General features: G+C 40.9%; 1 protein-coding gene and 1 long non-coding RNA gene across 9 annotated transcripts in view; one reads left to right on the forward strand and one right to left on the reverse strand.

The window, feature by feature from the left end:
* DNM3 (dynamin 3) overlaps window positions 1-14,807 on the forward strand; it is a 515,120-nt gene that overhangs the window by 479,648 nt on the left and 20,665 nt on the right. For all 6 annotated transcript variants that reach the window (XM_012765123.2, XM_012765124.2, XM_076000385.1 and 3 more), the window contains 2 exons: window positions 5,119-5,345; window positions 5,896-6,132. In XM_012765123.2, coding sequence (XP_012620577.2) covers window positions 5,119-5,345; window positions 5,896-6,132 — 464 coding nt within the window. The remainder of the gene's footprint in view (window positions 1-5,118; window positions 5,346-5,895; window positions 6,133-14,807) is intronic.
* LOC105871677 (uncharacterized) overlaps window positions 6,058-14,807 on the reverse strand; it is a 46,521-nt gene continuing 37,771 nt past the window's right edge. For all 3 annotated transcript variants that reach the window (XR_012918194.1, XR_012918193.1, XR_012918195.1), the window contains 2 exons: window positions 11,346-11,405; window positions 6,058-7,292 (listed from right to left, as the gene is read on the reverse strand). This is a non-coding gene — a long non-coding RNA (uncharacterized LOC105871677). The remainder of the gene's footprint in view (window positions 7,293-11,345; window positions 11,406-14,807) is intronic.

Genomic DNA, 14,807 nt, shown 5'->3' on the forward strand with positions numbered 1-14,807 from the left:
GAAAGTTTACATTAAGTGTTCTGCCACTCAAGTCTCCATATGGAATTGTTTAAGAAGTTTAAAGCCTAGCAATAAATGCCTGGCCTCAGACATACTGTAAGCCTTTGTCTATTGAAATGCAGCAGCTGTTTCATTACTTAAACATACCAGGTAATAGCAACACAAAGAAATAGCAAGTTTATGGCAAACGGTTGTTCTGGACAGGCTGCAGCCAAAGCAGCAGAATTTTGTTCAGGGCTTTTAAACTAACGTCCACATAACACCCCATGACAAGCTCATTTTGATGGTCTCTTCTCTGTGGCTCACCCGACCAGAAATTCTCCGTCAGAGAATCAAGGAAGCGGATCCAGCTTTATTCTAAAAATGTGCATGGCAAAATGGCACACAATTCTGTTTGAACGTGTTGGACAACAGCTCATTGGATACTCATTTATTTTCCCCAGCTTATTTTCCCTATTTTCTATATACATGAAGAAATTGAGTCTCCAACAGGTTGACTTGCCCAAGATCACACCGCTGGGTGGGGCAGAGTGAAGGTTGAGATTCAGGTCTTTTCATTCATAGCTGATGTTCTCTCCATTTCAGCGTCAGATAACACGTATGACAGGGTTAGGGGAACTCTAAGTCAGCCCTCTCCAGCTAGAGGACTCCTACCTCCACGGGATATACATGGGTTTTCTTCCTAGAGGGTTAATTTTACTTGAATATTTAATTAGGATTTGTTTGAATATGAGAAACACTGTTTTAAATCTTACAAACCCAGATAATATGAAATAGAATGTAAACATTTTATGAATTTTTTAAAAAATCAGATATGAAACCTAAAGGCATTTCACACATGGAGTGTGTGTGCCTGAGTCCCTGGACCCCTGGAGGTCCACGTTCACTCTCTTCAGCCATTGGCACTTTGGTGGAAAATTAATAACATGTGCCCTAGTTTCAAAATTCACTGTAACTTTAATGTGTATGAAGTAAAGTGTTATTTTAAATGTTCATTATTCGAGGGGAAAGTACATCTTAAATACCAGAGCTTTATTCTGGTATTTAGAGCATTGATTTGTTTCCACCAGCCAAGAATTCAGCACGCTGCTCAAGGAAAAGATCACGACCAGGACCCCAAAACCCCACTATCCCGTCCCTGCCTCAGCCTCCCACTATCACTCCCTGCCCACAGTGACACTCTCCTGCTCTCTTCTACCACAGAGTAATTTTACTTGTTGTTGAACTTTGGAATCATATAGTGCATGCCTTTTTCTCTCTAACTTTTGCTCAGTGTTGTATTCGTGAGTCTAAGGATGTTACTTTTTAAAGAAGGAAAACTTCCTTGGTCTTTAGCAGAACTAAATCCCTGGGAAAAGCAAAGGAGGCTTAAGTAGGTATGAGAGAATAGTGAGATCTCAAAGACCCACGAGATTCTAACCAAGCCTCCTCCGCAAAGCTAAACAAAATTAAACGTCTCAGTTAAATTTTGATATGTGTATTATGTGAATGAGAGATAGCATTGTGGTCCATACTGCCACCCTCCTCATTCTAGAAACAAAGAGACATCAGGGAAGTGGTTTCCTTGGAAACCAAACTGTTTGAAAACCCTAGAAATGTCTATTTGTGAAGGCTTTAAAATGGCCTTAGTCATAACAAAGAAGGTTTAAGATTGAAACATATCACCGTTTGCTAGAGAAGGGTTAAAGTAAGAAAGAGAGGAAAACATGTGGAACGTTTTTAATGACCTCACATTCCTTTACACTGAGCAGAGCGGCGGCGCAGTAATGCCTGTTTATCTAGCCTGGAGAGTTTGAGCTGGAATGAGGTTTTGTGTGTGAGAATTTTTGCAAACCATACAAAGACATATAGGTTATAAGGTGTTATAATTAAAAACATAAATATTATTTCAAATCTCACATTCCAGTATAATTACTTTGTTATGTTCTGTGAACTGTTTCCTAAATGCTATCATCTAAAAGGGATCCCCTTGGCCTCTAATTGTTGTGCAGAATCCTCGATATTTATATTTGCACCGCTGACATACAAACTGCTCAGAAAGTCCCCGAAGTGTCTGGAAAGTCCCCCTACCTTTGTTCCAAACTCAAGCTGTAGCACCACAAAGTTAGGTTAGCAGAAGGAAAGGAGAGGAGACCCTCTAAAATTTGGCTTACATGCAAAATAAAACATTAACCTATTCTCTATGTCACTTGATACCTGCACTATTGTGATAGCTTTCTATTGTTCCCCTGCCCTTATGTACTTAATGCCAATCCAGACTGTATACAGTAAAAATAACAGCTTTTGTTTATTGATCACTGGCTATATGCTAGGGCCATGCTTGGCAACTTATATTCATTCTTTTACTTAATCTTCACAACAACCCTTGAGATTGCTGCTACCATTATCCCTATTTTACAGATGAGGAACTTGAGACTCAAAGAGTTTGAGTTATTTGTCCAAGAACAATAAATGTTAGAGCTAGGACTCAAATCCAGAGCTGTCTGATTCCAAAGCCTATGTTCTGAACCCACTGTGCTGTATTGCCATTTTCTTGCAAGCTAATAATGCTCATATTATTTCAGAACATTTCCAAAGCTTTTGCTTAGTAGGCAAGCTTTAGTGTGTAACATTTGGATGTGAAAGATTCAAGACAGATCCTTTGATCAGAATGCTGAAACAGGCCCTTATTTTACATCGTGGTTTGTTTGACAGTTGATTCTTAATTCAGATCTGCTTTAAATCTGCTCTTGGAAGAATATTCTTTTAAATTGTGTTTAATAGATTCTAAGTGATACTCCGGTAAGATGTAAAGCTTCAAAGGAGCTTAACCCAACTGATGGTCAATGCCAGGAAAATTGTCTGGTTTTGAGTTCTGAATTGCACCATCTATCCAAGTGCATACCCAACAATGGAAAATTTGTGCAAATGTCCATGACTCCTTGGGTACCTGCAAGTATGTTCAGAAGTGAATAAAAATCTTTAAGGAGAGCAATGAAATATTCCTAAAGCCAAATTTACTACCTTTCCTCTAAATCTGACTTTCTTTCTTGACATTTGGTTTCACATTCTCCCACTCCCACAAACGTCAATGCTTGAGGTGCCTTTGATTGTTCCTTTCTTCCTCTCCTTTCACATCCAAACAGCACCAAGTCCAGTTGGTTTCTCCTTTATAATGAAATTTATTTATTTTCCTTTATAATGACCCATCTTTTCTACTGCAACATTGCTAAATTAAACCCTCATCATATCATGAGTGATGTACATTAACCTTCTAACAGATTTCTTTGTCTCCACTATCACCCTTGCAAATTCTTTTTCAATCACAGCCAGATTAATTTTCCTAAAAACTCTCATTTATTGTTTCACTTGCTTGCTTAAAATATTTCCATGGCTCCCTACTGTTGAGTGGATAAAGTGCAAACACATTTTCCTTGGCATTCAAGGCCTTCATATCTGTCCCAGGTTTCCTGGCCAAATTTGCTTTCCACAACCACCATACATAAACCTTTACTCCACCAAACATTTCCCTGAATACGTCTTGTATATTAGATACTTCCACATTTAATCAGTCTTGGTTTACAAAACACATGCAGGAAACACTTTTTATTTCACCACAATGTAGCTGTGATATAGCTGAATTTTTATATTTGTAGAATTATTTACATGTTTTAATACCTTTAAAAGATTATGAAGCTATATGTTTTAGACTCTTGTCATTTCTGAGTAACAATTTAACTATAACCTAGGAATTCTGAGTATCTGACAGGTGTTCTGTTATCTGTCTGAATTTGTAACAATTAAATATACTTGCCTTTGGCCTTTCTTAGAGATATTCAGTGACTCTAGATAAGAGGTAGCTTTCTCACGTAACAGAGATGGAAAAACCCAAATTAGTTTATTTTGCTAGACTTAAGTTAATTCATACACTTGCTGCACCACTCTAAAATAACGTTCAAACATAAATTGTCTTTTCTAAGCACTCGATCACAGTGGGATAATTGGGTGGTGGAATGAGCACTAGACTTCAACTCAGAAGATTTTGGATTCAACTTAATGCTGTGTGACGTTGGGCGAGTTACTTACACTCTCCAAACTTGTTTATGCATTTGTGAAATTGGAATAATAATACAGGTTTCATCAGTGTGTGGCAAGAATTAAGTCATATAACTCGTCAAGGCACTTGGGCTATACCACAGTTCATTGATTCTCACACTCACTTTTATGCTTAATATTTCTGAAATGAAGATGCACCTTACACTTAGTAGCATCTTGACATTCTATCATAGTTAAATTGATGGGGTTTTTTTCTTACTGGCACGTAATATAGTAGTTTTTTAAAAATCACTGTGTCTTAGAGTTGATGAGATATGGCGGTTGGTGCTCCCTCCCTTTGTGTTCTGTACCGTATTCATCCTCTCCATTCTCATCCTGCTCCAAAATGCCCCTCCCCTATGACTCCTACATATTTTCACACTTTAATTTGCTTTTACATATCTGTTGCCTAGGAAACCTCATGTCAATCACTGGTAACTAACTTCTATTGTAAATTTTGAGAAAACAAAGTGTATTTCTTTCCCTTGTTTGTAAATAAACTTGCATATAGTTACATAAAGTTCTTATATAATACATATTCACTTATGGTGCTAATTCCACTTTTCAGACAACATTGAAACTTAGAGTCTTAATAATTTTCCAGTGATTTTGGTAAAGGACTGGAAATGCCATGGGATGGAAAACTTGTGCTATTACATAGGTTTCTTTATGTCACTGCTTTCTCTTGAAAATATTCTGTTTATCCCAGGGTACTTTCCCCCTTCCTTAAGCCAAACAGCCCAGACAACCTTGCAGAAGGCTGACCAGCCGGGGCAGTGATGGCAGGGTCTGGTCTCTCTTCCACTCATCTAAGTTATCCTTCAGAATCGAGAGCCAGAACACAGAGGGACACTGTTACTGGCACCAGTACTAGGGACAGGGAGGATAATGACGGAAACAAGAGTAAACAGATGCACGATGCTTCCCTTTTCCCAGGTGGACACTGGTGAGCGTTTGTCCACAGTCTCTGAATGCCACAGCCCTGTTTATGCCATCCAGTCGTTCATTCGTTTCCATGTGTATTTTCCCGTGGTCATCGGACAGGTTAAAGACTTCATAAATTCAGAGCTTCTGGCACAGTTGTATTCTTCAGAGGACCAAAATACGCTGATGGAGGAATCCGCCGAGCAGGCGCAGCGCCGGGATGAGATGCTTCGAATGTACCAGGCCCTTAAAGAAGCGCTTGTGATCATCGGCGACATCAACACGGCCACCGTGTCCACCCCTGCCCCGCCCCCGGTGGACGACTCCTGGATACAGCACTCTCGCAGGTAGGAGGACGCCCCGCCTCACCTGAGGCCTGCTGCCCAGTGTCACTGAGAGAGAGCTTTGCTCTCCAGCACGAACCGAGAGAAAAAGAGGAGAAAACTACTCATGTCCGGGGGTGAGCGGGTCAGGTCGGACCAGCTCCCCTCGAGACCAGGCACGGTGCATGCTTTCAATGGAATGGCAGGCAGTCATTAAATAGAATAAGACAGTTCTATTAAGTCCTGGAATGAAAAGATAATCAAAGTAAAGCTTTCAAAAAAAAGTTATAGAACACTGTTTTATGATGTATAAAAATGCAGTTGAGAAAACATGCACTTGTGCAGAATCTCGTTTTAAAGGGTGCACAAAGAAAGGACTGCCACCGAGCGAAGGGCTGGAGGGAGGGCAAGCTTTTGCCGCTGAATCTTTCGTAACTTTTGACTTTGCTAACGTGTATCTCAGTTACTCACTCAAACAGTGGTTTTGAAACAGGAGTCAGGGAGTTATTAAGCTTTCCGAAAGACGAGTCCGCGTACAAGGCAGGGTGGGCAAGCGCGTGTGTCTTCTCCGCAGGTCACCTCCGCCGAGCCCCACGACGCAGAGGCGGCCGACGCTGAGCGCGCCCCTGGCCAGGCCCGCGTCCGGCCGCGGCCCCGCGCCCGCCGTGCCCTCCCCGGGCCCGCACTCGGGGGCGCCGCCGGTGCCCTTCCGCCCCGGCCCGCTGCCCCCCTTCCCCAACAGCAGCGACGCCTTCGGAGCGCCCCCGCAGGTGCCGTCGCGGCCCACGCGGGCCCCGCCCAGCGTCCCCAGGTAAGGCCGGCGCTTCGCGGCTGCGCTCGGTGCTCCCGGTTCGCTTCTCAGGGTGCGACAGACAGAATGTGTTTGAAAAAGAGCTTATCATACATGTTTGCAATCTTCACACTGGAGGGGGACCAAAGGAAAATTGCTGAGCCCGTTACACCATTTAAGCACCATATGTGGTCATTAAAGTTTCTCATTTATCAACTGGCACAAAACAGGACCAAAGAAAACTGGGTCCCAGTGAGTGACATGTTGGCAGCTCTTGGCAGAATTTGACGGAGGGCTTTGAAACAGAAGAGCCGCGGCTGGCTTGTGGCCGTCTGTGTGCTCCCTGGTCGTGGGGGTTGCGTGGCCCCAGCCTGGGCTTCTCCATTACCGGAGGAATTCTAGAAAACCACTGCCTTAAGGAATTTTATCCATCCCGCCCTCTGAACTGTGATCCTTATACTGAATATTACTATAATTTTAAGGTAGGCTGAATAAAATCCAGCTGATTAATCTGCAATTTTTTTAAAAAAAAACTATGCATAGAAATTTTAACATAGACATAATGACTGCTGTGTGCAGTCACTAACCATACATAAGATAACACATTGTACATTTGAATGACACATTTTGACAATAATCAGATTTTCAGAGCTACTATGAAACAATATAGCTAATAAATAATGGAACTGGAAACATGTAGTTGAAAGCAATGCTGTCACTTTCCTTCATACATTTACAGTCAAGTTATACAATGAGTGTAATCACAGATTTTTAAGGTATACACTACTGTACCTTACTACTATATCTGATTTCCCCCCTCAAAATCAGAAATTTAAAAAGGAAAGAATATTATCCCATAGATAAAGTTAATTTTTTAAAAATTAAATTGAGAGATTTATACTATTCATATGTTCCATGCACAAAAGTCTGGTTAGTACACATACTACAAAAACAGAACTCACTGCTACCCACCCATGAAGGCCAAGTCACCTCATCCACTGACGGTGGCACTTACATTTTATTTTGATCTTCAGCTTGTTGGGTGCAATGAAGAGAAGAAGGGGGACTTAAACTAGTAAACAAAGGGTGGTGGAGCAGGAACAGCAGATTTACCATCAGAAGACCTGGGTTGCTGCAGATCTCAGACACCTCATTTAGCTCTGAGACAGGAGTTCCTCATCCTTGAAATAGGGGGAAATTCAACATTCACCATATGATTGCCAGATCATATGAGATGATATAGTTGAAAGAGTTTGACAAACTGTAAAGGCTGTGGTTGGGCTGGGCGTGGTGGCTCATGCCTGTAATCCTAGCACTGTGGGAGCCCAAAGTGAGTAGATCTCTTGAGCTCAGGAGTTCGAGACCAGCCTGAGCAAGAGTGAGACCTCATCTCTACTAAAAATAGAAAGAAATTAGCCAAACAACTAAAAATAGAAAAAATTAGCCTGGCATGGTAGCGTGTGCCTATAGTCCCAGCTACTCGGGAGGCTGAGGCAGGAGGAACGCTTGAGCCTAGGAGTTTGAGGTTGCTGTGAGCTAGGCTGACGCCACAGTTCTCTAGCCCAGGCAACAGAGCGAGACTCTGTATCAAAAAAAAAAAAAAAATGGCTGTGGTTGTTACTATTATTATCATCTCTTTGGTCCTAATCAAAGAGGATATATGTACTCTCAATCCCATTTATTTCTCTAAACTCAACAGGCTTAGCTTACAATTTATTTGGAACGGAGCTAAAGTTCTGGTACTAATAGTAATGGCCAGTATTCATTGTGCTCTCAATATATGCTAGGCATTGTCCTAAGAGCTTCGCTTGTACGTTTTTGCATGATGCTCACAACCCAGTGAGACAAGTTATTATCCACCTTTTACGATGAGCACCAAGCGTAAGCAGCTGGCCCGGGGCTGCTCAGCAGTCCCTAGTGGAGCTGGGCTTCCATCCCGAGCAGTCTGACTCCAAAACCCAGGCTCCCAACCGTAGCCGCCAGGCTTCTCAGCCTCCTCACTGCCGACATTTTTGCTGTGGAGGCCTTTCCTATCTATTGCAAAAGGCTTAGCAGTATCCCTGGCCTCTATCCACTAGATGTCAGTTGCAATCTCCCAGTTGTGACCACTGAAAATACCTCTAGACATCGCCAATGTCCCGTAGGGGAGTAAAATTCCTCTCCACTTGCAAACCACTGGACCGCAGTATTCAAAAGAATTTTCCTTCCGCATAACAAACATGAATTTCAGCACTGAGCCAAATTTACTGTTTTAGAAAACCTCCGATTGACTTGGAAGGTGTCTGTCATTGTGCCAGGAAGGCGTGGAGGCCACGGGAAGAGGGGAGTTGGCGGTGGGAAGGCGGGAGTCCCACACAGGACCTGTCTTTGTCTGTCTGGCTGTGAGAAGGAACCAGAGCAACCTGGTGGTGCCCGACCCGGGAATGAACGTGCATGTTTTGCCTGCTCGCTTGACTGCTCTACCTCTGGGTTTCAGAAAAGCTAGCTTGCCAACACCCTTCAGAAAAATCAACTTTCAAATGATTTGAATGCTAAATTGATTTGCTAAGCGGGGTGGAGTTGCTCTGGGTATTTTCAGGCTCGCTTGCATGCCCACGGTGCGAAGCCGGAGCAGGATGGGGGTGCAGCGGCAGCCTGGCTGGATGGGGGAGCCCCGGCTGAACGAGACTGCATTGGGGCATTTATTAGACAACGGTTGCGTTATTTGAAATTTCTAGAATATCTCAAGTTAGAACCAGACTTAACTTGATCTGGCCTTGCAAAGAGTACCAAATTTAAAACAGAAATGAGAGTACAGAGTAAGAGAGGAAATTTGGTTGTTTTGTGCTGAGACTTCAAGTTTTCCTGCCAGTTCAGCGTATGGGGAGGGAAATCCCGGGGGTGGGAGGTGTCACCTGAGAGAGAGCAAGAAAGACTCTGTCAGGATCCCTGTGCCTATTAAAGTTTAGCTTTAGATGGAGAATTCTGACCACATAAAGTCTGTTTTTAATAAAAGCCAGAGCAGGAATCCTACCAAATACAAGCCAGAAATGGGGTTTAGGATTTCAAAAAAAGAAAGAGAGAAAGATAGAAAGAAAGAAAGAAATTGAGGGAAGCTCTGTTGAAACTTCACCTTGTTCTATTTATTTATATATTCTCTACTCCCTTCGTGATTTACTTCCGTTTTCTCTATTAAAAACTTAAAAAGTTGAAATGCCATTATCCATCATCTCCAGGAAAACAACCCTTAGCTTTTGGAGAAGGAAGTTTGATTTTTTTTTTTCTCTGAAGTTCTTTGCTTTCTTAAGGGCCCTTGCCCCTCTTTTATCTGAAACCAGAAACTCATAACATGACAAGACAGCACAAAAGGTGTCCCGCCAGCTCCCTGTTGGGCTTTAATATTACAAAGGCAATAACTGAACTTTTAGAGGCAAGAGATTCTGTCATTCAGTATGTGCCTGTGCTTAGTTTTCTTCTGGATAATTCGTGACTTCATTAGCAAGTTATGATCTTCAGTTTTAAGAGCATATATATTTTTATGTTACCCCTACTCAAAGGTAATCAAAGCACTTACAATTGTACAGAAACCATGAGGGTTCTACTCTTTTAAAAAATATCATTATTGTATCTTTCCATTCCTATATAAAGGGAGAGGAAGGAGAGAGTTGGTGGAGTCAATTTTGGGCCAGCTTTTCTCAGCTGCTCAAGTTGTTCTGGTTTGTGTGCATGGAGCCTTTCAGCGAGGGAGCTGGGAATATTGCAAACTCCATGCCTGTTTTAATTAATTCCACTTGAACTAAGGGAGCATCTTTATCCCCAAGAGACTCACTTGTATGGATGCTTCCATCATTAGTAAGTTGAGTATACACAAATCTGGTATTTGTGGAACATTTTCTCTTGCCAGAATATCTGCATTGTCCCCTACCTGCCCACTGCCACTCAGCTTCTCTGAAGGGGTTAAACCTTGTTTGAAAATCCACGCCAATGTGTATTTGTTCAGCAGGATGATGCTGAACAGACATCTCCACCTCTTTAGGGTCACTGTTCTCTTCATTGAAGTTCCTAATCTCCATCAGACATTAACTTTAGAGCTGATTTAGCTATTTTCAGTCACAGCTTCTTAAAATTGGTTAATTGGGAATCACAGCCTTTGATATTAACAGAACAAATTAACCGAATCAGAGTGTGTTTTTCCTGGCAGTAACCGACTCTGGAATTATTTCACTCATTTGTCTTCCCCTCTTTCTTCTGACTAAGCTATTTTGCAATGGTCAAAGGGGATAGGGTGGCAGTGAGGGTCTCTATCCAAGGAAGAACAAACTTGATTTACCTCATCACTTAATCTTCCATTCAGGAAAAAAAAAAAGAAAAAATGAAAAAGAGAGATACTTTCTTTTGACCACACTTGTTCACCAAGTGCAATGGTATCTTTTAAAAATAGCTAAACTGAGTCATTCAAAAGGATTTGGCTTTAACTCCAGCTCGTATATGTGACAGAAACCAACATGGAAACCAAGAGACGCTCCACTGACAGTCTCTGGTGAGCCCCACGATGAGGCCGGTGCCCCGCACTGCGTGGACAGCCCCAGGGTCCCCAGGGTGGCGCCAGGATTAGCCCAGCGCTTCCCGCTGTGCCCATGCCATGACTGATGTGATTTGCTTGACTTCACGTGGCACACTGTGAGACTCTCAATCACACATTCTCAGTAATTTATTGCCAAGTCAACCATGACAAAAGATTTATAAATCTTTCTACTCAAAGAGACAATCAATGCACTTTTATTCTTTTCTTTACAAAGATAAAGGCCATTTAGTTCTCGTAACAATTTAGTTTAATTTTGTTTTAAATGTTTGGCCTTGATGGCTTGCAGAACTACATCTCTTTTACATATCTTATACGGTGACATGATTGACAGTTAATACAGAATCCCTTTCACGTAGGGATACGGTCTTCATGTTTTGTTTTGCTTTTTAGCCAGTCCCCCAAATTTTGAATAAGGACAAACTCAAAATTCTTATGAGTGTGTCTTTGCATCCCTCACATCAAGGTTTGGTGCCATGAAGGAGGAAGCTGCTGAGCCCTGAAGTCGTGGGCTAAGGGACGGACAGTTAAGCAACTTGTGTGACTAGCCTGTGTCTGATTCCCCTGCAGTCATGTCCTGGAAACCTCCTGACTTACTCTCTCCTCAACTGCCCTCTAAAAGTATGACTTCTTTTAGCAGCTGAGTGTCATTTCGGGCAAATGATGAACTCACCTTGTGATCTCTGATGTGATCTCTGATGAGCTTTCTATTTTCCTCACTATCCTCCACCCCCTTTAAAAAACAAATAAACAAATTTATAATTAGGGATTCTGATTTTGCAGGAAATAGTTTTTATTTTTAGCAACTAGACTTAAAAGCAAAGATTTTTTAAAAAGTATAATTGCTAAGAATAGAAACAATTTTGAGGTGTTCTTTTTGATTCTTAATATTTAAGGCATCTCATGAGGCAACTGTGTTACAAAATTTGAAACTCCCAAATGTGATTAATGATTTGCTGCAGGTTTAACATGAGTTGTCATGATGCTTAATATACTTTAATGAAAATAGTACTTTGGCCACATGGTGTTCACTAAAGAAAATGTCCAATTTAATTTAAGCCCCTCAATTAAATATCCCATCAAAAGCTTCATTCCAATTTCCATGATGACTCTTGTTGTAACATAATATTTCGCTGGGGTGAATCAATGGTTAATGTCAAAGTTTTTCATTCTTTAAGTCTTGGTTTCAATCTGCTTTAAGTGAAAGTAAAATTAGTTTGGTGGTTTCCTTCTTGGGTCTAGCAAACTTGAGTCTACTTTACACAAACATTTCCATCCTGCCATGGTTCAGATGACTGGCAGTCTGTTTAGGCGAGGCCCAGAAGCAGAATGCAAATGTTCCGAAGGTCAGAATTTGGGAGCTTTGCAGATGTGCCAAGGTAGACTTCATATTGCCTTTATGTTTTCAATGTCTCCCTTATCTTACTTTTCCAAACATCCTATGTTGCAGGATGTAAAAGGAAAAGGAAAATAAGAAAAGATCTACATGAGGCAAAGTACAAGTAACATAAATGCAGACAGGCGGCAGTAAATACAACAATATGCTGCTGTTAGCCCAGTGGTAACTGGCATTAAGTTAACCAAACACAACTGCTTCCACATCCCATGACAAATAATAGCAAATAGCTCTGTCGCTGTTCTCTTTGGGACTTTAAATTGCAAAGCTTCAACCTCTATAGGGAAAGCCTTCCTGAGTTTCAGGGTACCCAGGCCTGCCCAGGGTTCCACCTGATTGATAGAGGAAGACAGCCAAGACAGGAGTCTGGCAAAGCAGCCATTGGCCAGAGAAAAATGCGCAGTAAATGATTATTATTCTTCCTGTGGCCAGTCAGCAGCAAATTGTCACCAGTTGGAATCTGCTGAATGTTCCTATATACAAGTTGATGTCAGCTCAAAGAAGGGGAAAAAAGTTCTGCCCAGTGTAAGCAGACACAGACTTGCAGACACACAAGCTGGTGCTTTAGCTTTATCACTGCACTCTTTTGTTTCCCTCACTGTAAGAAAAGAATGATTTTACAGGGAAACCTTCACATTCAGACAGTTCTGGTTAGACGGTATGTTTTTCAGTGACTTTAGTGATTCATGGCTCAACATCACTCTTGGCTCTTTCACCTCTAAATTTTATCCAAGCAGCAAAGTATAAGAATGAGGTCCTGGGGGCTTTTTCCTCCTTTCTAACTTACCAGCTATTGTGAAGCTTTAGAAGCGAAATTTAAATAACGCTTACTAGAGCTGCTTTAGCTGATAACAGCCAGGAAATTAAAACTGAAAATGTTAAGGCTGCATCTTTCACTCAGTATGTGCCTTAACTGCCTACTTCCAGCAATACAAGAAATAGTTGAGGATTTAGCTGATGGTTTGATGGCCTTGCCCACTTGTCATAACTTTATTGCTGCTTAAATGTAGAATTCCAAAATGCCCCATTGACATTGAAATCCTTTAGTTTACCAGTGCCAACATATTGTAAGCATTGTCTGGGGGAACCTCTGAATCTAAACACATATTTACACCCTTTAGTTGCCAAATGAAATCCATCTGGCTTACCAAATGCTGTTGCCAAGAGAATATTGCACTTTTGGTCTGGCCAGTATTTTAAATGTGGGGGATGAGAAAATGGTGTTGGTAAGGCGTCACATTTGAGAGAATCTGCATGTATGCATACTGATGCCACATTATTTAATTATTTAGATGAAGCTTAAGTCACATGGCACTCTGCCCCAAAATAGAATGTCTACACAGGGCAAAGTCTAAAGCCACAAGGTATTTAGGCAGCCGTCATGGCTTGGTACTACTGTCCTTTCCTTCTGGCTGCTTTTCAGGCATCAGAGCCACATGATATAGACACAACCACAAATAGCAAGTGTTTTAATTTCTTGAATTATTTTTTAACTATTCCCATAAGCACTAGGAAATGTTCACTCCTGTTTTCCGGTCAAAATTATCAGCTCATGAGAATCACAGAAAGAACACATTCCATCTAAGGATCAGAAAAAAATGTTTAATCAAAACAGCAAGTAGCAAAATTCTCATTTATAGTCAATAACAAGGCAGGGCCTTCCTAACTTCAGTTGCTCAGAGACGTGGAGAATTTCAAATCTTCATAAAGTCAACTTTTTTTCTCCATTGGAAATTAATTTTAAAATGAGAAAGTAGGACAAGGTGTAAATACTCTTGTTACTGCTCTTATAGAAACCCAGTTAATGTGAAATTTAGAAATAAGCTCCATTCCTTCCCTGCTTTTTTGGTAAAAGGGCTAATGTACCCACTAAGAAGAGAATAAGGTAAAGACCTGCTAAGTTATACCACCTCAAGAGAATCCATAAGCGTCTATGATAATTTTGAAAACTAAGAGGAGGTAAGACAACGTGAGAAGGCAGTAGGTGGTTTCAAAATGATTTGGGAAATGCTCTTCTTATTTTACAATCAAATATACCACTTGCCTCCACCTTGTAAACATTACCTGTATTTGGTTTCAGATTTTCATGAGGCAACGTTATCCATATTTATTTTTGGACTGTACACCTAAACATGTAACATTTATTTGCAATATTTCATTTATCTCAACAGATTATATATCTCATCTAGTATATAGCTCATCTAGAATGAGACCTCTTATGGGAGTAGGAGATGAAAAGGGCTTTTAAAGGCATTTTGTTGTCCAGAGAGTCTACAACAAAATTATTCCACTTGGGAATGGATATTTATGTAAGATACGTTCTGTACCATGTGTGTTTTTTTAAGTTTACATTAGGATTATTCTCAAAGCCAATTTTAAGAGTGAATGGAATTTTTCCCTCAAGTAAATCTGCCCTTAAGTATCGTGCTCAAGGGCCTACACCACAAAGTCAGCCCTACTACTTAAAGTTAAGACACCATTCACCAAGGAAAAGCTATAAAAACTGAAGAAAATGTCTACTTATTTTTTAAAACAATTAGAATTACTTTTTGCTTTTCAGTAGTGTTGGAAAATATTTTAATAACTACAATAATAAAACTTCATGTGAGGCAAATTGTACCTTAATTATTGCCTCTTGGGGTGGAAACATTAAGGAAACATTAGTAAACGTGTTAACTAGAGAAACCATTGCAGTAATTAATTTCCCTCCACGTACCTAGGTCTAAAGTCAAAATAAAA

The sequence above is a fragment of the Microcebus murinus genome, chromosome 2 (assembly GCF_040939455.1).
Source record: "Microcebus murinus isolate Inina chromosome 2, M.murinus_Inina_mat1.0, whole genome shotgun sequence".
In the NCBI taxonomy this organism is placed as follows: Eukaryota; Metazoa; Chordata; class Mammalia; order Primates; family Cheirogaleidae; genus Microcebus; species Microcebus murinus.